Below are 24442 nucleotides of genomic sequence, written 5' to 3' on the forward strand. Positions count from 1 at the left end.
GTGGACACACTTTGGTTAAATGAAAGCTGTGACTCTGATGAAGTGGCCGAGTGCAGGACCACTTTCCTGGCCCTCATGACTCTCCAGGTCAGAACACGTGGCAGGATCTTCCCTTCATGGAGAGGGATGAGGAACCAAGGCCTCGGTCCTGTTCCTTACAACTCTCTGCTTCTCTGCTAATGGTGCAAAATGTTTACTGAACTGAAACTTTAACTTGGGACCCTGGCGTAGTAAGTGGTGACTTACGGGTGCTGAGTGAGGGCTCAATTCTAAACCTTAGAATTTACCAGGTACTTTTCACACATCTTAGTCTTACTATATTCGTGCCTATTCCCCAGGGCTGGCATTACCCACACATGACAGATCAGAACACTGAGGCTCACAGATAAAAGTAGAACTTCTAAATGGCAGCAACAGTTTGTATCCAGAGCTGACGCTCCACCCCTCCACCCTCCCCGCCCCCCCCCCCCCCCCCCCCCTTGTGAGGGTCCCACAGTGGAGCTGCCCCAGAACATCCTGAGGAAGCAGAGCCAGGCCCAGGCCTGCTGATGCCTCTTCCAGGTAAGTGCAACCACTGTGGGTAGACGAAGGCACTGGGTGTTCCTGCTTCACTTTGTAAGTCAGGGCCCAGCTCCTCTCTGCACGCCCTTGCACCGGATTCATGAGCGTGCTTAGAACTGGCCACAGAAGAGCTGGCTGGCCTGGGCCCGCTGCTGCTCCCCTGCCCCACGGTCACAGCAAACAGCCTGTGGAGTTGAAATGGGGGAGTGAAGGGCGGGAGCCTTGCTGGTCTTGCTCGCGGGCCCAGAAGAGGAGGAGGTGGCTCTTGAGAGAGAAGGTTGAAATGGCAGATCTTGTGATCACGGGCAGGAAATCTTCCACCGCTGCTTACAAATCTGAGGATAAGATCACTGAACTCCCAGGGGCGTTCAGACAGCTGGAGGGACCAGCAGCACACAGGCGAAGGATCAGGAGCTTTATGGCGCCCCAGCAACCCCTAGGATACAGGCGAGGAGAAGAACTCGGAAAGGCCATGTGACTTTCCAAAATGAGTGGTGCACCCGAGGTCACAGTCTGGCCTAGAATCCAGCGTGCAAGTGTGTCGTTGGCAGTGAAGTGCCCTGCCGGTCACGGGGAGCTAGAGGTGTGGGTTAACGGCCGTGGCGCCTGGGCCGGGAACCCATGGGTCCAACTTCCTCTCCGATAAAATGGGGAAGGGGCGGAGACTCAGTGCTTAGGCCTCTCGCTCTGGGAGCCACTGCCCCAGCCATTGGGTGTGGTCCTCATCCTTGCACCTGTTTCATCCTTCTGACCTCATCACCCCCCAGATGTGTCCTAGGAGAGGGGGCGTCCCAGTGTCAGAGGCAGGCTAAGCAAGTGAAGCGCTCTAATGCCATAAACCTCCGTCAGACTGATGAGGACAGGCCTCACCCAGGTCACAAGGGGCCCGAATCACCTTACTCCCCGGTGCGTGGGCTCGCTTCTGTTGGGTCAGAGCCGGGAGTTGTGGTCTCAGCTTATTTTTAGCTCCTGTGGATTTTCTTTTCTTCGTTCCTGCTGCGGGGACTTGGAATTCAGAGCAGATGGGGTGGCGGCACTCCTGGGAGACTAAGGAAGATGCCGCCTCCTCCCTGGGAATTCTTCTCAAGGCTCTGGAGAGCAGCTGGGGTTCAGTAGGGCCTGCAGTCCACGCGGCCTGTGCCGTACTTTCGCTGCTTTTGAGCAGCCCTGACAGCACGGTCCGGGAAGAGATGTGGCCACGGTCAAAAGCGTGATCTGAGTTTTCCAGCACGAAGCCTCATGCTCTTTGCTCTACCACGGTTCCCTCCAGCCACCTCCACGTCTGCTGCCACTCTGGGCACCAGTGAACTTCCCTGTCACCGATGAGTCTTTTCTGGTCCTGCCCTCGCTGTGATGTAGAGCACGCTACACTTTTCCTCCCGATGGCCACAGCCTCACACCGTGGCCCCTTTCTCTTTAAATGGGGGTGCGTAGGCCTGCGGTTTGCCCTTGCTCAGTGTGTACATTTCGTACGGTCTTACCTGCCCTTCAGGATTCCACATCTACACAGGGACGTGGAGATCTTTTTGATGGTGACAACTGTTGGCAGCGTTGGGGGGAGGGGTGCTTCATCAGCCAGAAGCCTAGGACAGCGCCCCACAACAAACGGTTATCAGTAGTGCTAAGGTCCCGAAACCCACGCGACTCCCAGCCGTCTGGATTCTGGGCACCTCCCAGTGGTGCTTCCCGGACAGTCTCAAGTCCACACACCAAGAGCTCCATTTCTCTCCCTTTGTGTCCTTCCCCTTTTCTCTCACCAAGTTTCTGTAACTCTCCAGGAATCGTCTCCAATCTGGCCTATTTTACCACCTCTCTTTATAAAGACTCTAGATGTCTTCTCCCAAGTTTTCTTCCTAAAGGACTGACAGGACTCTTCCCCCCAGTTTTTAAGTTAAGGCAAGTTGGCTTCAAACCCTTCAGTAGTTCCCTCCGCCTTCAAACTCCTCAGCCTCAGGGGCCTCAACCTCATTATCCAGTCTCGCTCCGTCAGACCATGGCGTACCCACCTGGCGTTTCCTGCAGCTAAATGTCTTGCTGCTTCTCCATCCCACAACCCCCTCAGGTCATCAGTGCAGAAAACGGTCACTGCCACTTCACCTCCCTGTCCCCACAGGGCCCCATATACCTGTTTCAGCACTTAGCATACAGTGTGGCACCTAGTATTCTCAGTCTGAGTCTCAACACAGCTCGGGGACTTCCCCGAGAGCGAGGACCATCTGAGTGACCTTAGGCCTAACGTGCCCAGGCTGACTGGTACACGGACTCCTTTCGCTGGGCCGGGGCTCAGCTGGGAGGGGAGGGTTTCTGCCGAATCCCTACACTCCCAGACACCAGGACCCCTGGGACCGGAAAAGCCTAGAGCGAGCTGGCCCTTCTGGACTCCTGCCCCAGCTAGCCGCGAGTGTGGATCCCACAGATAGGTTCTCTAGCCTGCAAATGGCAGAGGACTCCCAAATGTGCCGTGGAGCCGCTGTCCTGGCCCCGCATGAGGCACCTGCCCAGCTTCGGGGCAGCGGAGAGAAGACAGGGCAGAGGCTTCACTCACCGCCTTCCCTTCTTCAAGGCCGGGTGTAGAAGGGGTCCTGAAGGGCAGGTCACACGGGGAACACCGCAGGCTTGGGGAGACTGCTCTTCTTCCTGCCGCAGAGAAGGGGGCGAGGTGGTAAAGAGGGACGGCCGGGGCCCTGTGCATCCTTAGGGTGGAGGGGGACCCCCGTAAGTAGAAAGGAACTTTCTGAAAGATGTGTCTGTCCATGCCGCCACTCTTCCTGAAAAGTGTTAGGGCTAGACCCCAGCTACTCGGACTGCCTCTTCCCCCACAGCTACTTCTCTTGCACATTCACATTTCAGGCCTCGAATTCCTCCCATCTCTTGCCTGGTGAGATGCTTTCACCTCCTGTAGGACTTCCTTAACCCTCCAACACGGGAATGGCGCCTCCCCCGGGAACACGGCGCTGGATTTCACCAAGCGGGTCAAGTCGGCCGTGGTGGTGCAGGCGTCGGCCTGGCAGAGGAGAAGCTCATCTCCCCACACCCCGTGCCGCTGGCGCGCCGGAGCCGTAGGGGTGGGGAGGCGCCTGGGGCCCCCACACACCTGTCCCGACAGCGCGGAGGCTGCTCTTCCCGGACAGTGGGAGCAGGGAAGGGGGCCGGAGCACATAATGATGAAACCGGTTTCTACAAAGTGATGCTCTTTGTACCAAAATATTTAATGAATATGCTGTTAAAATAAAACCAACAAAAGAAATAGTAATACAATTTTACTGGTTTATATTTCAGTTCATAAAGTTGACACACTGAAACTACCCTAGCACAATGTCCACGCACCTAGTTTTAGATGGGCTTACAGCTGTTTTGGTAACTGAACAAGAAAGACACAGAAAGCGGTGGAGGGTGTGGTTCGGGGGGTGGGGGTTGCCATTGTTACCTCCCTTGTCACAGTGACCTCAGCAAGCGTTAGTATAGCCAACAGGAAAAGAGATACAAAACAACCCAAGAATCTTTATACACAAACCAGTGCCTCTTAGAACAGCTACCTGCACCCTGCGTGCGGAGACCAGATCATCGGCGCCAGCCCGTCAGCATATCAGTATATAAATTAAAAGGCTAGGTTATTTGTTTTTTTAAAGGTGCTAAAACCTCCATTCTGTAGTTTTGAAGTGAGAACCTGCAGCCCATCTGAACAGCGAGGTCTGCACCCAGCACACTCGGGGGAGGGCCCGGGGGCCCAGACAGCCAGGGAGGGACACGGGTCAGCAGGACCGGGCCTGGGCCTGTGCATCCCGCACATGTGTCTACACACACACACGCACGCACGCACGCACGCACACGGCGCAGTGTCCTCCTTGCCTGTATGACCTGTTGTGCAAAAGCACTAGGGACCTTGAAGTGATGGAGCATTTCCCAGCTCTCGAGAGGGTGGGGGAGGAGAGTGGAGCCCAGCAGAACTGGAGTGACATTAAGTGCCCAAATATCCACATAATTAGGTTGTGCAGATCAGTCTCAGTCTGGGATTTAAACACTGTCAGTTGGGCACACTGGGAAAAGATATTTATACACACACACACACACACACACACACACACGACACATGAAGCAAAATAAGATTTGTCCACATTATGATTAACCCTGTCTCACAGTCGGTCAAGTCGCCCAGCCCAGCCCTGTGACGTTTTGGCAGCTAACACTAAAAACAAGAGGAACTAGAAGAGTTGCATAGAATTGATCAGAAACGTGAATAATGCCAAACCCAACACCTGTGCAATGTGTTCTTTAACAAAACTAGGTGGCTTCAACTACAACCAGGAAACCCTCCTATTTAAAACAAAGTGCTTCTCCGCGTCTACCTGGAGGACCCTATGCTGGCACGAAGTAGATAAGAATTATTTGCGATACTGATCCCCTGCCCCCCCCACCCCCACCCCACAATATATATATAATATGTATATTTAAAAACAAACAAAAAAAAGATTAAAGGTTTAGAAAAAAACCAAAAGCCTGAAGGATCCCCAAACTCCGATAATGTCAACTCAGCCCTCGGGCTGGGTGAGGTGGTGACCCACACCAGGAAGAGGCCTGGGAGCTCACACGGAGGATGGTTTCCCAGAGCGTGTCCAGAGCGTCACTCAGCCAGCAGGCCTGTTAGCATCAGTAGTTAGGAGAGCCTTACCCCAGAGGCTGCCTGCTTCATGAGCTCTGGTCCAATGACCTACCAACATGCTGCTATGGATCTGACTTAGGTACATTCTGGTCCTGGGACATGTCACAGAATCACACATCTGGCCAAAGAAGGCAACAAAAGGTGTCGTGTTTTCTGAAGGTGTCTGGAGGCAGCCACTTCACTCAGCAAGTCTCTTTCCCTTGAACCCCCGTTGCCGTCTTTATGGAGCTCAGGGTTCGGTTAAACCACGTCTTCTTGGCGGCCTGTACCTCGTTCAGGGCAAGGCCTAAATGGTGCTCCAAGTCCTGCAAGGGGAACAATGTACGGTGAGCATGCTGGGCTCCAGTGTCAAGGGAGGTGCCTCCCGAGAGCTGAGCCAAGATGAGAATTCAGCCTATTTATTCTTGAGAGGCCTCTGGAAATTCCCCAGTCTCCACCTGGCATAAAAGGGTCTGGAATCCCTAGAGTTCTGGGATTTTTCCTAGTTAAGACCTCTTCATTTCTTGCCTCGTCTACTTATTAAAACAACCTCCTAACTGAGCGCTTCCTTCTCTTATCCACCGACTGCACATCAGGCAGACAGAGCTAATGGTCTGGTTCAAAGACCACGCCACTAATTTCCAGCAAAGACCTTTAAAGTCTAGACTCCCTAGCAAGACATTTGAGATGTTTCATAATCTGGACCCAGAGACACTCTGCCAGCTCAGTGCCCACCTCCACCCCTGCCTTCCTGGCACTCCTCACTGGGCAGGCCCTCTCCTCCCTCTGCCGCTCAGCACGCCGCTCCCTCCACCAGGGATGCTCACTGTTCTCTCTCTTCTGCAGCTGCAACCCTGGTTCATTCTTTGACCACAGCTCACATACTGCTGCCTTGGTGGTGCTTTTCCTGATTGTCCTGGACAGTCACACAAGCCATGTCTTAGCTTTGCAACCCCAGCACCTAGAACAGGGCCTGGCGAAGAGCAGATGCCCAGTGAATGTGTGTGATGTGGGAGACCGGGCCCTAAGCTTTAGTCCTGAACTTAGTCCCTTCCACACACGGTGCTTAGGGCCCACTCTGTGCTCCGTATTATACCGGTGCTCGTGGAACTGGCCCGGCAGTGTGAAGATGACCTAAGTAAGCCCCACTTTCTTCTTCGGAAGTGGAGGCTCAGATAAATCAGGTCACATGTTCAAAGTCACAAAGCTAGTTAAATGATGGGAGTTGGGACCTACGAGTTCGCAGTTAGGAAGTCCTCGGACACAGTGCCGAGAGCCCTTTCTGAGCATCATCCTACGTAGTCTTCAGAACAAACTATCAGACGGGGGCCTTGTCTCCACTTGCAGATAAGGACTCTGAAGTGTAAAGAGGTTCTGTACTAACCCAAGGTCACAGTTTGGTGGTGCAGCTGTGATTTCAAAGCAGGTGTTCTCTGCTTCACCAAAAAGATCCCAAGGTTCACGGACAATCCTCCGATAAAGTCCAATTCTTATGACCGTCCAAATACTAATTAACATCCGCTGGTAAATCGTAAGTAATGGGCTTCTTCCCACAGGGATTATGGGCAAAGGTTAAAAGGGAAAAAGCCCCCACAGCGTAAAGGCCACTTCCAGGGTTTCCCGCCCACGCGGGCGGGCCCGGGCGGCGGCCGTTACCTGGATCTTGCACTCCGCTTCCACCAGCTGCAGCTTGGTCTGGGCCAGCTCCAGTTCCATCTCCCTCAGCTGGTTCTTCAGGGTCTCCTTCTCCTCATCTGTGTCCTCATCTAAAACCTCCTTGGCTGAGCTCAGGCCCTTTATGCGACCTTCTTTGTTGAAAAATTCCCGGCAGCGCTCACAGTCATCCACTTTTTGCTGAAATTGAAGGTCAGACGTGAAGAGGCAAAGAAGAGAAACCAGCCCTGCGGGAAGGTGTGGGCGCCTCCTTTTTGGGGAGCCAAGAGATGGCTTCTCGGTTGAGCGCCACAGCTTCTGAAAAACTATGTTCTCTTTGGCAGATGCCCTACTGGAAAAGCCACGTGGTGTCATACACTAAAAGCAATAAAAATATTCTTATGTCCTGGTCTGTCACCTCCCTTCTAGGAACCTCGGTTAAAAAAACGAAGATGCCGTGAGTAAAGATTCACGTACAAAGATTTTCACTGTGGAATCAGAGACAGAAACAAAATGGGGCAGGGGGTATAAACTATCCAACCGCTGTGGGAGAGGAAATACAGAGCTGTGCTGTATTTATACAAGGTAGTTTGTATGCAGCCTCTAAAAAGTTTTTGAGGAATTTTTCATAGCACGGTGAACTGGTTAAATGCTGGGTGACCAAGGAACAGAAATGTCTGTAAAGCATGGTTACAAATATTTACCGCATTTCATCAAAGTAAGATGGCCTTGACTGGAAGAAACCCCATTTCATGTTCCTCTAAGAAAACATTCTCCCAATTAAGCCACTTTAGAAAGCCCTCAGTTATAAGGCATGTCCCAATTTCTCAGATGTGAATGTGGAAAAAATGAGTATCTCAGAATGAACGGCATTTTGTACGTTGAAATAAACACAGAAACTCAAAGAATGTACACCGAAGTGTTAATAACGGTGATGTTATTTGTGGGTAATACAATTACAAGAGCTTGTTTTCTTTCATTTTCCAAATTTTCTGCAGTGGGCATTAACAGTTTTAGAATCAGATAATAAGTCATATTTAAAAAATAGATACTGCTGTTTACACTCTACTCAGGGCGGAGGCCAGGTGTATTCTCGCTCCAGGTAAACTGCTGATGTGTGTGCGAGGCCATGAGCACATCCCTCCCACCCTCCTGTCCACGGGGTCGTAAGTGTGTTAGAAAAGCATCTTTCGGTAAATTACTCATCTCTGAAAAATGTGATAAGTGCTTCTAACACAGGGACAGCCTAAAGAAAGAAAGCACCAAGTTACAAAAGCCCCCAAACTGGCAACAAAACAAAAACATTACACAAAGTCCTCGTTGTTTTGGGATCCATTATAAACAGAAGTAATTGAGCTCCGAAGGGGAGTGTCCCAGTGTACAGAACACAGGGAATGACAAGTGATACCACAGGGTCCTGGTCTCTGCACCCCTACCCTCAAGCAAAACCCACTGCTGGCTGGACTCCTTCACCTCTGTGCCCTGCAGTGATCACCTGCCGTACTGACGACATTCAGAAATCCTAGGTCGCCTTTTTTTTTTTTTTTTTTTTTTTTCAGTCACGATATCCAGAGGATGTTAAGTGGATTTATAAGGAAAAGGCCAATTGTATTTTAAGATTGAAAACCAGATCTCTGGGTCTCATCTGTACTCCCTTCCAGAGGAGACCGGCACACCACCAGCTGTCAGCCAGGCCATGACAGGAACCTAACAGGGTACTGGGTGGCTTCTCTCACGTTTGAAATCAAAGGGAAATCAAACTACCCTCTCCCAAAATCTGTTGTGCTGAACAAAGCCATAAAATGAAGTAGGTTGTACAGAATCTCTTTGGTAGAGGAAAACTTACCCGAATTTTCTCAATTTCCACTTTATTAGCTGTCTGCTGCTTCTCCAATCTTTCACTCAACTGAGAACAAATCTACAGAAACAAATGAAATGAGACAGTCTCTTGAGCAGTGTCATCATCCGCATAACCTGGGTTTGGGATGAATCCGGCAGTGGAAGCTGGACCGTGCTGAGCGGAGAGGACGGTACTTGCACACCGGGTGGAGGTGGTGCCGGGTGGGGGAGGGTGCCGGGGGGACGAGTCGAGTCGGGGGAAGAGCAGAGGTTCCTCTGGTTGGGCCACCTCCATATCCATGGGCCTAGGACTCGAGGAACTCACTGGTGCCCCACTCGATGGCCAACGGTTTACACACACTTGACGGACTCACAAGCCGGCACGAGATCCAAGTGTAGGAAAGAACAAGACCAGTTCAGTTATGTTCTTAAAACTGAAACCAGCCAGGGAGAGAAGTGGTTCTACGGCCTACGAGCATAGGTGAATGTGAGGCCGTAAGAACAGAGCGTGGCTCTCATTTATTAAATGCCTATTTATCGGTGGGGCAGGGTGCCAGGCCCTCTACAGACACGATCTTATGGAACCCTCATGACGGTTCTCTGAGACAGGGACCATTTCTCTTATTTTCCCGTTAAGAATCAGTGACGTCACTTGCCCGGTGAAGTACAGTGACCGGTCGGTGCGGGTGGCAGAGCCGGGAAGCCCAGGGTGTGGAGGGGACACACTCATCCAGGCGAGCAGGGCTTCCAGAGCATGTGGCCCACCAACAGTGCACTCACTCACCTGCTTGTAGTCACCAATGATGGAACTGTTTTTTCTAATCTCAGATTCTGCTTTGTCGAGTTCCCGACGACACATTTCTTTTAACTGCAGGTGTTAAAAAAAGAAAAAAAAGGAAAAGTGAATGTCTGAAAGGAAATACAAAGCTCTGGCACTAACTGCTCTGTTCTGGGCTTTCCAAAAAGTAACCAACCTACTCAGGAAGCGTTCTGTTTCACCTGCCTGGTCTTGATGCCAGGAGGGGGAGAGAACAGTCAAAACGCTTCCATAAAAGATCAAACCCCGTTTCGGAGTGGGGCTTTGGCTAAGGCTCCCCCTGCCAGTGCAGCACAACCGTGAGCCTGAGCTGAGGACACAGCATAAACCAAACAGACTCAAGAGCTCATCAGAGAACTGCTCCTTCCTCATGATGGAGAAAACGCCCTGCTCTCATTCAGGCTGTCCTGACAGAGACTAAACAGCATGACCATTACGGAGAACCATGAGGGCAAGAAAGGGCTTCCTCCGTGGTGCGAAGCATCCAAAGCTCTTCGTCCTATGGCTGCGGGTCTGTGCCCCCAGTGACTGTGGAGGCTAGCTCAGGATAGGCCTTCCAGAGTTTGCTCTGTGGGGGAGATGCCAGCGGACAGGTAGGGGAAGAGCTAGACATTATACGATGGCTGCTTTCCTTCTGCAGAAATGCTAAAATAACTCTCTTCTTTGTCACACTCGGATGCTGACACACAGGAGTTTCTCTTGCCCCAAGAAAGGATGGTCTTTGCCCCACTGTCTCCTGCTACGCTCTAATTATTAACAACCATTATGCTTTTCACAGTAAATAAAAAAAGCCTTTGGAGGGAAACTGAAGCCAGCTGTCTGCGGGTTCCCCAGTGGCAGCAGGAAGCCGCCAGCTGGACTCATGACTGTCAAGACACAGAGGCATGTGGGAGGGCTGAGCTCCCCTTACCTGAGCAGACTCATCTTCCAGCCGTCTCTTCTCTTCTTCCGCATCAATCAACTTCTGTTTGGTCATAAGCAGCTCCTTATTGAGTGCATCTGCCTTCTCTTCAGCCTGAAGCATGTAAGAGATGCTGTCACACAACAAGAGTCGAGAACCGGATGGGGTCTGAATTGGCCAGCACAATCCCATTTTAACGTGACTGGGAAACTGATCCAGAGAGGGGAAATGACATGCCTGAGGTCACACAGAGACTCTCATGCACAAGTGCCTGGCTCAGTCTCTTGCGCAGACATTGTGCAGGACAGTGGTGAGGGGCTCAGCCTTTGGCATCAGATAGCCTGGGCTCAACTCCCATCATTCCTGAATCATGTGCCACTTGAACAAGTCACTGAGAATCATTCTGAACTTCAGGCTTGTCATATGAGGGATAAAACACAGAAAGGACTCCGCACAGCACCTTGAATACAGTAAACACTCAATAAAAGGTACCTGTCATTATCACTAATAATAGTAATGATAAATTCTGGTTTTCCTCCTCCAGACTCTTAGTATTTCATGTGCTTCATCAAACAAGTTCTGCACCTCATTCTCATCACTTGATAAAGGAAGCCACCTCCCTCCTGACGCTCTCTTTTCATTATCTGAAATGGCCACCCTCTACCCCAGTGTTTTTTGAAAGCATACAAAAGTCTGGTGGGTAGATCTGTGGGTCTAAGTGAAAATGATGCACCTATGCCAGATACAGGAGTCCCTGAGACTGGACATTTCAAGGATAAGTGAAGAATGAGCATGTTAGAGGGCACAAGCTCCTAGTTACAGACCGCTAGATATGGAGGGTCTTTGTTATATACCACCTCCTTTTTAACAATGAATGGATGGTGGATTCCCTGAAACTAAACAGCATTTCTGATGTCACCTAGCTAAAGAGGTATCATGGAGGGGAGCCTCAGTTGGTTAAGCGTCCAACTTCGGCTCAGGACATGATCTCGCAATTTGTGGTTTTGAGCCCCGCATCGGGCTCTGTGCTGACAGCTTACAGCCTGGAGCCTGCTTCAGATTCTGTGTCTCCATCTCTGCCCTCCCCCACTCATGCTCTGTCTCTCTCTCTCTTAAAAATGAATGTTACAAAAAATTAATTAAAAAAAAAAAGAGGTGTCATGGAGCCCCTGGCACATTCCACTATACCACCTCCCCTGATGAATCTTCTTTGGGGGGGGATCAGGATCTGCAGGGCTGAGGCCTTACATGGAGAACTGAGAATGGCATGATAACGCAATCTCAAAAAGGCATTAATTACAGGCAAACTGTACAAGTGTGCAATTAAGTGGGGTCCAAGAGTTAAGGCCAATCCTTTCTGGGGAGTGGCTTGTCATCTTCTTCTACAGCTCAAACCCAAGAAGCAATCAAAAGGGAAATGAGAATCAAACAAGAGAGGAAACAACTAGTAAAGAGGGGCAAGTCCCGTTAAAGACTTGTTTTACTTTGATCTGTGGAGCAACCTATTACCTCTCTTTTCCCTCCCCTGGACTCAGTTATCCTCTTCTGAGAAGTAATTTGGAGCCTGTGGCACATTCGTATGTTCTCTCAGCTATTCGTCATCACTATCATGGTAGTGATTCTAAGAAGTGTGAAATGGTCAGGATATGAACTGGGTCTTTGAAGTCAAGTCTTTCCTGCCCACCCTGGCTCCCCAGTTTGTTCAAAAAAAAAAAAAAAGAAAGAAAGAAAGAAAGAAAGAAGGAAAGAAGGAAGGAAGGAAGGAAGGAAGGAAGGAAGGAAGGAAGGAAGGAAAGAAAGAAAGAAAGAAAGAAAGAAAGAAAGAAAGAAAGAAAGAAAGAAAGAAAGAAAGAAAGAAAGAAAAGAAAAGCAAATGGGGAAGTGATTCCTTCACGTTCTCACAGCGCATGTAGCAGAGCTGTAATCTACAACCAGGTGGTGTGACATTAAGCCCAGTGTTGGTGTTGTCACGCCAAGAAGTGACTCTCAATGCTGTGAAAGGGAGGTGCACAGAAACTAATGGACTGGCCTGACCAGCATCCCCTAAGGGCACCACACTCCCTGCACTCCATCTGCATAAGCATAGGAAGAGGGAGGGTCTGGAGAGAATAAATACAAATCCAGACTTCCACTTCTGGTCATGAAGGACTAACAGGGACCAGATTTACCCTATTACTGTAAACAAAAAACTGGATAAAATGTATGAAACTACTATTTTCAGACAGTGAAAATAATAAATGCAGGACTGTGGTTTCTGGGAGAAAGAAAACGAACAAGATGGATTCTACTACCACCCTGGATTTCTACCTAGAGGCACATTCTGGACAAGAAGTAGGGCAAAGGGTTCCAAATAGCACATCTCAAAACATCAAGGAGGCAGAGTTAAGGGGCCAGAGATGCTGACAGAGGCCTGGAAATAAGAAAGCTCTGGAATAGCTAATAAGGTAATAAAGGAGATAAACTCAAATCATGAAAATACCCAATTAAACCAAGGAAGGCAGAAAAGGAGAAAGAAAAGAAATAAAAAGCAAATGCAACAAATAGAGAGCCAAATAGCAAGATGGTAGACTTAATCTACCATATAAGTAATTACATTAAACGTAACTGGCCTAAACATTGCAGTTAAAAGAAGGGGATTATCAGACTCAATAAAATAAGCAAGACCCAACTATAAGCTGGCTACAAAAGACCATTTTAAATATAAAGACACAGATATGTTAAAAGCCAAAGGATGGAGAAAGATGTACCATGCAATATAATGAAAGTTGGAGTGACTACATTAATATCAGACAAAGCAGATTTCAGAGCAGAGTATTGCCAGAGGCAAAAAGTGACATTTCATAACAATAAAGGACTCATTCCACTGAGAAGGCGTAATAATCTGAAATGTATGCATAAATTCAAATTACAGGAAATTAAAGCTGACATAACTGAAAGGAGAAATAAATGCACAATTAGAGACTTCCTCACTGTTCTCTCAGTAAGTGATGGAACAAGCAGAGGGAAAACAAGTAAGTTTATGGAAGATTTTAACAACACTCAATCAACTTGACCAAACTGACATTTATAGAAGACTGTACCCACAACAAAAGAACACACACATTTTCCAAGTGCTTGTGGGACATGCACCCAAATAGAGCAAAAGTAGGCCCTAAAATAAGCATAAATATATTTTAAAAGGATTAAAATCAGAAAGGATATGTACTCCAACCACAAATGAATTAAATCAGAAATTAGCAACAGAAAAATCTCTGGGAAAAATCCCTAATAGTTGCAAATTAAACAACTAATACTAATAGTTGTTTAATAAACTAATACTAATTGATACTAACCAATTCACAGGTCAAAGAAAAAATAAGAACTGAATGAAAATAAAAACAAACCTATCAGAATGTGTAGGATGCAGCTGAAATAGTGCTTGAGGGGGGATATGTAACTTTAAAATGCTTATTTTAGGAAAAAAGGGGTCCAGGGGCGCCTGGGTGTCTCAGTTGATAAGCTTCTGGCTTCTGCCCAGGTCGTGATCTCATGGTTCCTGAGTTCGAGCCCTGTATCAGGCTCTCTGCTGTCAGCACAGAGCCTGCTTTGGATCCTCTATCCCCCTCTCTTTCTCTCTGCCCCTTCCCTGTTCACATGCTTTCTCTTTCTCAAAAATAATAAATTTAAAAAAAGGGTTTTTTTATTTTTATTTTTATTTTTAAAAAATGTTAACGTGTATTTATTTTTGAGACAGAGAGAGACAGAGCATGAACGGGGGAGGGTCAGAGAGAGAGGGAGACACAGAATCTGAAACAGGCTCCAGGCTCTGTGCGGTCAGCACAGAGCCTGACGCGGGGCTCGAACTCACGGACCGCGAGATCATGACCTGAGCCGAAGTCGGACGCTTAACCGACTGAGCCACCCAGGCACCCCAAAAAGTTTTTTTTTAAAGAAAAAGAAAAAAAGTGTCCAAAATTAATGATCAAGCTTTCCCTTTAAGAAGCTAGAAAAAGAGGGGTCCCTGGGTGGCTCAGTTGGCTGAACGTCCAACTCCGGCTCAGGTCATGATCTTGTGGTTCAGGAGTTCAAACCCCCTATCAGGATCACTGCAGTCAGTGCAGAGCCCACTCTGGATCTTCTGTCCCCCTCCCTTTTGCCCTTCCCCCACCCATGCTCTCTCAAAAATAAACATTAAAAAAAAAGCTAGAAAAAGAGCAAACTAAACTAAAAAAGAAGTTAGAAAAAAAATAACGGAAAGGAGAAATCAATGGAACAAAACAAGCAGAAACAAAAGAAACCAAAAAGTGGGTTTTGAAGAAATCAACACACTTGATAAATTTCTAGAAATGTCAAATTAAGGGAAAAGAAGACACAAATCCATTCCATATCAGGAATGAAAGACAGACCATCTCAGTAGATCGTATAAACATTAAAAGAAATACCAATGGAAATACCAATGACTTTGCCAATACATTAGATAACTGACATGATTATGTTACGTGAAAGACAGAAATGATGAAAGTAGCCACATGAAGAATTAGAAAATTTGAATAGCTCTGTGTCTGGAAGTAAACTGAATTCATTATTAAATAATTTCCAAAGAAAATTCCAGGCCCCCATGGCTTCACTAGGTAAATCCAAAATTTAATCAAGGAAGAATACTACACAAAGGCCTTAAGAAAACAGGAGGGAATGCTTCCCAATTTATTTTTGAAAGCCATCATTACCTTGACACCAACACAAAATTAAGGAAACTCCAGACAAATATTCCTCATGAACACAGAAATTTTAATACAAATAAAAATCTGAAGGGAAAAAAAGGAAACCCTAAATTTCCTCGGAATGCAAGGCTGGTTTACATTAAAAAATCAAATTATGTCACCATATTAACAGAATTACAAGAAATAGTAAATAATCATCTTAACAAATGCAGGAAGAATAACAAAACTCGACACCCATTCATGACAAAAACTCAGCAAATAGGAAGAAAGGAGAACTTCCTCAACCCAATCTCTGGAAAATCTACAGGTGACACCTGGGACACGGCAACAAGGGAGCCTCATTGGGAGGGGGCCTCTCCCGTTCAACACTGTTCTGAAGATCCTGGTCAGTGCAGGAAGGCAAGAAAAAGGCCTAAAGACTCAAAAGGAAATAAACTGTCTTTATTCCGAGATGAATGATTGTGTATGTGGAAAATCCTAAATAACAAACAAAAATAGCTATTAGAATCCTAAGCGAATTCAGCAAGGTCACAGGATAGAAGGTCATGTAATCAGTTTTATTTCTATTTTAAAATTTTAAATATTTATTTAGTTTTGGGAGAGCACGAGCAGGGGAGGGGCAGAGAGGGGGCAGAGGATCTGAAGCGGGCTCTGCACTAATGGGCCGACAGCAGTGAGCCCGATGTGGGGCTCGAACTCACGAATCATGAGATCGTGACCTGAGCCGAAGTTGGACACTCACCAACTGAGCCACCCAGGTGCCCCTAATCAGTTTTGTTTCTAGAGATTAGCAAGAAATTATTGGAAAATGCATTTAAGAAAACAATATCCTTTACAATAAATTAAAAAATGTGCAAGCCTTGTTAACTGACAACTAAAAACAATGCTGAAATTGAAAAAGACCCAAATAAATGAAAATTATAACCTATTCATGGATTGGAAGGCTCAAATACTATTTAGATGATAATTCTCCCCAAGCTGATTTATACATTCAGTGCAACCCTACTCAAAATCCCAGAAGGCTGTTATTTCTAGAAGCTGACAAATTGAGTCTATTAGTTATATAGAAATGCAGATGATAGAAGAACCAAACTGTTTTTTAAGAACAACAACAAAGAGGATTCCCAAGACCTGATCTTCTGATGGTGAAGCTATAGCAATGACGACCGTGGGGTTAGCATAAGGACACACGCATAGATTAATGGAGCAGGTATGGAACTGAGGAGACCCATACACACAACTGATTCTTGACAGGCCCAAATAATTCATTCGGGAAAGGTTCACAAGCTGCTCAAGGTCACAGATATAATGCTTAGTGCAGCCAGAATCCAAATCTCAGCAGGAGGGCTCCCGAAAGTTTCCCTCTCACTCTGACGCTGCGCTCAGTGCAGACAGCAAGTGTGCCAGAGGGGACTCACTGTTGGCCTTGTGCCAGGTGCCTTGCACAATGTTAGATCTGGGTATTACTCCCGGGCCACAGAGGAGAAAGCATGGCTGGGGTCACCTAGGGACCCAGTGGCTAACTAGTAATTTCCATATTAACAAAAGTGACAGATGAGGAACAATAAAAGTGACATAAAACATCAACTGGAAAAGTGTTCTGGAAACCCGGTAAGTCACATACCATAATTTTACTCTGGGATGCAAGAAGGGAAAAGCTGAAGACAATGAAGTTCTTTCAAAAACCTGACTGAGTACCTGAAGGCCAAAACCAAAAAAAGGCGTGAGAGAACACCACAGCCCTCCCTTCAGAACCTCAGTTGGTTTTCAGTGACGATTCAAAGGAAACGAGAAGACAGACTTGTGGGAAGGTCTGTCTTAGTGGAGATGGCTGACACTACAGGATGGGACCTCAGTTTGATGTTCAGGGCCCTGCTCCTCTGAGCCAACTTAGGAATGTGAGCTCTGACGTCAGGCCATCTGGGTTCCAATCTGAGGGCTCTGGCACTGACTGACAGTGGGATCCATGTCAGACAGTTTACCTCTTTTGCCTCAGGTCTTCACCAGTAAAATGGGGATCAGCGCTCCTGCTGTATCCCTTGGGCACTTTCTGAGATGAGCACTTTTTGAGATGTTGTATGGAAACCAATTTGACAACAAATTTCATATAATTAATAAATAAATAAATAAATAAATAAATAAATAAATAAATAAATAGGGATTGCACTTTATCCCTGACATGACATGGGTTGTTTTGAGGATCTGATAAGATAGTAAGTAAAAAGCACTTAGGGCAACGCCTAGAACTAATTAAGTGCTCAAAAAAGGTTTGCTGTTATGTATCACTACCTATGGTTTTGATGTAGTTAATGACATCAAATCGTACCTTCTCGCTCCTTATTTATGTACCTATTTTTTAAAGTTTATTCCAAGGGGGGAGGGACGGAGAGGGCGAGAGAGGGAGAGAGAGAGGGAGTAAGAGAGAGAGAGAATGAATCCCAAGCAGGCTCTGTGCTGTCAGCACAGAGCCCGACACGGAGCTCAATCCCACAAACAGTGAGACCAAGACCTGAGCCGAGATCAAGAGTCAGATGCTTAACCAACTGAGCCACTCAACCAACTGAGCCCCTCAGGTGCCTCTCTTTTCCGTATTTATTTTGGAGACTGTGGCATTGTAGAAAAGACTGGGGCATTCCAATTAGATGGGCCTGGGTTGGGTTCCTGGCTCCGCTTCCTCTGGGGCGCTTCCATCTCTCTGAGTCTCAAGTTTCCTGATTGTTAAAAAAAAGTCCTCATCCATAAATGGGGCTCATGAACCCTCCTCAGAAGGCTGAGACAAGGTTATGAGATACCAGAGGTTAGCAAAGTCCTTATCACAGTGCCTATCATACGTGATCAGGAAATGGGAACTCATATCATTTTTAACTATTTCTCACGTTGGTATCAGGAATGTTAAAGGACCTAGTTCTTTACTGTGTCAGGATAATACAACTTGAAAAAAGGTTTATACCTTTACCTTTTTAGGGGCAAGCTTCAAGAACATAAGAAGTCTGTGATCCACCTTAAACAGGGGCACACCAGTGTGATTACTGGGCCTGTCCAATGAGAATGCAGCAGCTCCAAGTAAACATCCACGTGGATCCTAGCTTAAGTTGCCTCTTCATATCATTCCTTTGTGGAACACAGAGCTCCTACCCAGGACCCGTCTTCTTTGGTCTTTTTCACCTCCTTTCGGCATGATCTCCAGCTTCTGTGGAGCCGCCGCAGGTGTGTGCTGTGGCCCTGCTTCAGCAGTTCCTGCTCAGTGTAACCCAGCTCCCTCCATGCACTTGGCAGAAAGGCCTGAACAGGGAGGGGATGATTCTATGGTGTTCCTGCGAAGAACAGAGGGCATGCCCTCTGTCAGGTTCTGACTCGAACCTGATGGCCAGACTGTGGTAAACCAAAAGACAGTAAGAGCTCTAGGTTCCGGTTACTGAGGGCTAATGACCTTGAAACCGCCTACCTGCAAAAACTGGAAAAAGGAGACTTCCCAGTTACATGCAGCTTTGTGCAGCTGCCAAGCAGAGGCACTGACACTGCCTGTGGCGAAAACTTTGGTGGCGCTGTTCACACACACCGAGTCATGGCATTCTCACTGTCACGCTACTGTTCTACCTCTGCACATTTTACTCTACTTGGAAGGAGTGTAATTGCTACTAGAATACAGGTCTGTCCAAAAATTTTTACTCCATTATTCTATTTCTAAAGAGAATAAAAACCAGTATGTACTGCCGTCTCACTCTCTCATCTCACTTGTGAACCACTTTGAGAAACTAATGAAAGCATGGACTTTCAAAGAAAAACAGAACACAGCATTTTCATACGTATTTGGTGGATGTCAAGGACCCCGTGAAGTTCATAGATCTTATGGGGTTCAACATATCATGTAAGTCCCCTGGGAACCCTCAACAGCCTGAGCCTTCTCTAGAACCTCAGGAAACCAATGAGCAGAACAGTAATCTTAGGAGCCTGACAAGGAAATCTGAGTCAGATGTTGGCAAACTACAGTTCATGTGCCAAATCCAGCCTGCCACCTATTCTTGTAAATAAAGTTTTATTGGAACACAGCCACGCTCATTCCTTTACTTACGGTCTACGGCTACTTCTGTGCCAGTGGCAGAGTTCGACGTTGCAACACAGACCATATGGCCCACAAAGCCTAGACTGTTTACTATCCATCCCTTCACAGAAAAAGTTTGCCAACTTCTGACCTAAACGACATATGGAAGACTACACTTGTTCAAGGGGAGGCTTATAGTATAGAAAATGGACAAATACCCTGCCAGGAAAGCCATCACCGTGATCTTTACGATTAGGAAAAGCAAAGAAAGAACATCTGCCAACTGAAATTACTGGTGAAATGGCAAGCTGCTGAGGCACTGAGCCTTATAACCATCAGCAATGCTTCTTCAACAGGCACCTAACATGCAGGATAACAGAATCTCTTCTCAGGGAAGGTAAGTAAATTATAATGATTAAATGCTCCTGCCAATTGTGAGGGCATACAAATTAGTCACAAGGCCTCTTATCAAACAATGATGGGAAAGGAGTTTGAGGGCTGCCTGTTTGACAAGAACGTGGGAAGGAGGGCTTAACTGAAAGCCCCCGAAGGGAAGGAGGGAAGCAAGTGGTATCACAGGAAGGACACTTTGTAGGTGATGTGTTAGGACAATAAATACTACCATTCAAGGACTGCACTCGACGAGGGGAGAAGCCAAGAGTTTCAACAGAATCCATCCCTTCTGCCAAGTAAGACTCACGTTATCCAGGTCCTTGCGCAGTGCAATCTTGCTGGTTACCAGCTCGTGGGCTAAGTCATCATTTTCCTGTTCCAACCTCATGTTAGCTTCTTGTAGACGCCGGTTCTCTCGCTGAAATGTAGAAAGAAACCAGTTATACAACATGTAGAAATGTGATGAAAATGACAATTTCTCAGGCCTAACCCTCAAAACTCATTTCTGAGTCCTATGGAAATCATGGGAGGAGTGGCTGGTCCTAACGTGCTGGCAACCAGCACTTTCTTCTTTTCTGTCTCTGGTGAGAAATACCTAACTGGTTCCAGTGACTCTGTCAAGCAGTTACTTCAGATTAACTGTGACAGAAGTCCACTGAACTGTGACAACCCAGGCAGCTGGCTTAAAGCACAACAGATCTTACTTTCCAATTTGCAAATTCAAACTGAAACTTGAACCCAGAAGCAGTGGAACTGAATTTTAAAACTCAACAAAGCTAGTTACAGGCACAATCATATGCAAGGGAAGCCTGAAAGGTCTTCACATCGCCCGGGCCATAAGCAAACCAACCTCAAATCGCTCGATCGGGTCTTCTTGTTGGGCCTGCTGTTCCCTCATGGTGTGATATTCTTTTTCATATTTTTTCAACTTCTTCTGACTAATCTGTAGGATAAACCACAGCACAAATTAAAAAGTACCAGAAGTGGTGAGTATCTCAGGGCCTGCACTGAAGACCAAGACCTCTGCTGACCTGAGCATCTCCGGTCACTCCGGGAGTGGTGTTTCCTATTTGCGGAGGGGAATCATCGCAGCGGAGCGTAAGCTCAGGACACAGATTTCTTCATCACTAGGGTCTAGGGTTCTGCTCGGGATAATGGCTTCCTAAGATTTTTACTAACAGTGTTAGAATGAATACCCTATGATGACCCTTCCTACCTGAGTTCTGGGTCCTGTTGTTCCTAATCGCCACTGTCTTCCTCCACCATTTTATTTCACACATACCAGCACTACCGAAAGGTGCTTTCAGTCTGTGACCTCAGGACACCTCTACAAGGTATGGTATTATCATCCTCATTTTATAGGCAAGTTAATGGACGTATAAGGAGATTACATAACTTGACCAAGGTCACTCAGTTAGGGACTGACAGGTAGGGGATTTGAGCCCAGTCAGCTAAACTCCATGCAAAGTCCAAGCTGAACTCACCTTACTATCCTCCCATCTATCACTTTTCCTCTCTACTAGCTCCTGAGCTGCTTTCAAGTAGACACAATTCCCTCTGCCCTTAAAAACACCATTCTGCCGACCACTCTGCTTAGCTGCTCTTTTACCCCATCAAACTACTGTCCTCTTTCTCTCACACTTCTTACCAGCCACTGCAAACCACAGGTGTATGTATACATTTCACTTCCATTGCTTCATGGCCTCTCTTTAGTCTCTCTAAATCAAGCTTTTGTTCTGACTACTCTATAGAAAATACTCTCTTGAAGGTCACTAGTGGTTTCTTTATCACTCCATCCAGTGGGTCATAATTCTCCCCAATTCGACTACAAAGTTCCAGCCTTTCACTCTTTAACATCACCAACGGACTCTTCTTCCCTCCAGGCAATCTTTTTTCTCTTTATTCTCTTGGCTCTCGTTCTACCTAAACAGCTCCCCTAGCCTCTTATAGGCTGGTCCTTTTTTTTTTTTTTCTTCAACCTGAACGTAACCAAGGGCATCCTTTCAAGATGCAACTCTTACACTTCTGTTTGACTCCTTCCTCTAAACCACTAACCCTTTGGTATTTTTTAAATTACACTTTGAAAGACTATGAAATACAAGACATAGAGAAGTGCTAAAATAAATACGTGCAATTTAAGCACTGATTATAAAGCAAATGCTCATTCCTTCCTGAAGCTTCAATAATCAGCACAGTGCTGCTGGCTCACAAATTGGGACTTTTAGCCCCCAGTTCCAGGAATTAGGGATCTCAGAGGTAGGCTCCTCTAACTTCCTTATTTTCTAGACAAAGAAATGGAGACCTAGAAAGGGGGTGGGGCAGCCCCAGTGTGCAGCATCTCCAAATCCTGTTCCATGATTTCCTTTCCATCTTACTTGAGCTGCCCTGGTGTTTCCTCCCATGCACTCTATGGATACTGCCCTCGTCGGATGTTTACAGGTCTGCCTCAATCAGAGCTTATTCCTGGAGTCTGGCTCTTACTACAGGAAGGCAGCCAGGAACATAACACAATGCCCTGGCTGCACTCTATAGAAAGATGCCCATTAAACACTTGGGGTGAGACCACAAGCTGGAGAGTGACAGATCTTCTGCGGTTTAAGGCCAATGCTGGGGTAAATGTTTTGTGTACATAAGTGATTCACAAAGAAAGCACCTCAATAAAACATCTGTGTGATCAGTAAATTTATAGACAATCTTAACAGATCAATAGTAGAGGAAGAGAAAAGAAATGAGGCTTGTGGGCAGCAAACACTTCCTCCCTGTGTTCTTCGCTGTCAGTCTGGCTAAATGACAGGGAGGACAGTGGATATAAAGCTCCACCTAGTGCTTTATTAAAAAAAAAAAAAAAATCTGACATAAATCCTATAAAACATTCTCACAAATCTTCAGGATTCTTCAACTTTTCATTCTCATTCTGGGGTAAGGAAGGGCTAACATGTTTCCCCCATAAACATACATTATAAAAGGCTAATTACAAAACCGTTTCTTCTACATTTCCTTACCCCTTATGATAAAGGTCTCATTCTCAGAGTGGAAGGGTTAATTGTGCCTCAGCACTGTAACAGCAGTTACCGTACACAGAGTTCCTGATAGATGTTAAAACCTTTAACACATGCTATCTCATTTGGTTCTGACATTTTCATGACAGGATCCAGGCATTTCTTTATGTACTTCCCACATTTTGCAAGTTTTCTGCCGTGAGCATGATTTATTTTTATAATTAAATAAACAAAATAAATGCTGCTGAAAAATAATTCTCGTAATTATTCCGGGCCTCTCTAACATAGAGCTCCCGCTTGTTTCTCTAGATGACGGTCCCCACCTATGCTTCTCAGTCAGTCCTCAGGGATCACCCCCCAGGACTGGACACAAACAGAGCTCCACCATCTTCCTCGCTGGTCCAGAGTTCTGACTTCATCAGTTCTGCTTTGCTCCCAGATTTCTCCTCCTCGCTTGTTCTTGGTCTCCATCCCCCACTTCACCACGTTGCCCCTCACCCCCCACCCCCACCACAAACAAAAGATAAATAAAACCAACACTGCTTCTAAAGGGTTCACAGCCGATCCTGACTTTTGGAGCATGGGCAGCCGTATACCAGAGCCAACCAGTTCAGGCTATGTCTGAGGAATGGACCCCATGAAAAGGCAGATGCCTGATACCTGAATGGGGAACCAACAGGTACCAGCAGCAAAATCAGCAATTCCAGCCTCCTTATTTAGGCTGCACCAACAAGAGATCACCACCTCTTAGCCTGTCTGTCCCATTATCAGTGCCTTCTCCAGGTCAGAACTGTCTCACTCATCACTGTCCCTTGTCCAGGCACAAAGAGAATGCCCAGAAATGCCTGCTAAGTTAATGAGAAAGGACCTCCTCTTTTTTGCATCAACCTTTCTTCTGAATGAAAATAGCAACTGAAGTGAGCACACGGTGCAGGTCTGGTCCCCCTGCCTGGACGGCCCCACATCTGGTTCACTCCTATCCACCTTTTAGACCAGAGCTCTAACGTCACTTCTTGAGTGCCCTTCCCTGGCACCTTCTTCTCCTATCAGGCCAGGTCTTTGTTATTATATATTCTCATAACATCCAGTCAATTCCTCCATGGTACCTGTTCAAGTTCACAATTATTTATTTATGTGCTTACTTGATTGTCTGTCTTCCCAGTGGGAAACAAGCCACATCTGTTTTGCTTACCCTGTATCTCTGGTACCTAGCTCAATGCCTGGAACATAAGTGGGACTCAGTAATCAGATGCTGAACAAATCGAAGCCAATGGCTTTCCTTTTAACCTAATAAGGATGCAGCAGGACATTTATTTATCCAACAATTGAGCACTGCCATGTGCAGTGTTCCTTGTGAGGCATTAGTGATACAAAGATGTATATAGGACACAATATGCATGCTCCACAAGGGCAGGGACTCCCAAGTACTGTAAACTTCCTAATGCCTTGGTACACAGCAAGCATGAAAATAATCAATAGAGACACAGTCCTCACTCTTAAAGTCTAAGGTTCATTTTATCTGTCTCTTACTTATACCAATAACATCTAATTGAATTGAGGAAGCAGGGAAGCTATGGAATCAGCCCCAGAGCTCCGAATCATACCTACTATTAGTGGACTCCTATCAGAAGGCTATGGAAACCACAGCATCACACACAGGTATTTTTGCCCTTAAAGAAGCTTAATTTTGAAATTTTTTCTATTTAAAATGTACTTTCGGGGTGGGGGGAAACTAATAATTTCCTGTGATAAGACTACATTTATAATTTAGATAAAACCAATTTTATATCCCGCTGCAAGTTGTACATTGTTTCTTAACACTGTTAGAGACAGTACTACTTCAAAAGTCTCCTGAAAGCCATGGATCCCATAAAAAAACACAGAAGCCAATTCTGCCC

At 46.5% G+C, this 24442-nt stretch overlaps 1 protein-coding gene across 7 annotated transcripts in view; it reads right to left on the bottom strand.

Annotated features, from left to right (window-relative positions):
* Positions 1-3749: 3749 nt before the first annotated feature.
* Positions 3750-24442, bottom strand: part of RABGAP1 (RAB GTPase activating protein 1) — a 181158-nt gene continuing 160465 nt past the window's right edge. For 6 of the 7 annotated variants that reach the window (XM_058694213.1, XM_058694214.1, XM_058694216.1 and 3 more), the window contains 7 exons: positions 20396-20488; positions 19853-19963; positions 10420-10524; positions 9477-9560; positions 8700-8771; positions 6857-7054; positions 3750-5526 (listed from right to left, as the gene is read on the bottom strand). In XM_058694213.1, the coding sequence (XP_058550196.1) occupies positions 5404-5526; positions 6857-7054; positions 8700-8771; positions 9477-9560; positions 10420-10524; positions 19853-19963; positions 20396-20488 (786 nt within the window). In that variant the 3' untranslated portion in view covers positions 3750-5403. Of the gene's footprint in view, positions 5527-6027; positions 6174-6856; positions 7055-8699; positions 8772-9476; positions 9561-10419; positions 10525-19852; positions 19964-20395; positions 20489-24442 lie in introns of all 7 variants that reach the window. The other variant, XR_009251422.1, reaches the window with a different exon arrangement.

The sequence above is a fragment of the Neofelis nebulosa genome, chromosome 12 (assembly GCF_028018385.1).
Source record: "Neofelis nebulosa isolate mNeoNeb1 chromosome 12, mNeoNeb1.pri, whole genome shotgun sequence".
Lineage (NCBI taxonomy): Eukaryota > Metazoa > Chordata > Mammalia > Carnivora > Felidae > Neofelis > Neofelis nebulosa.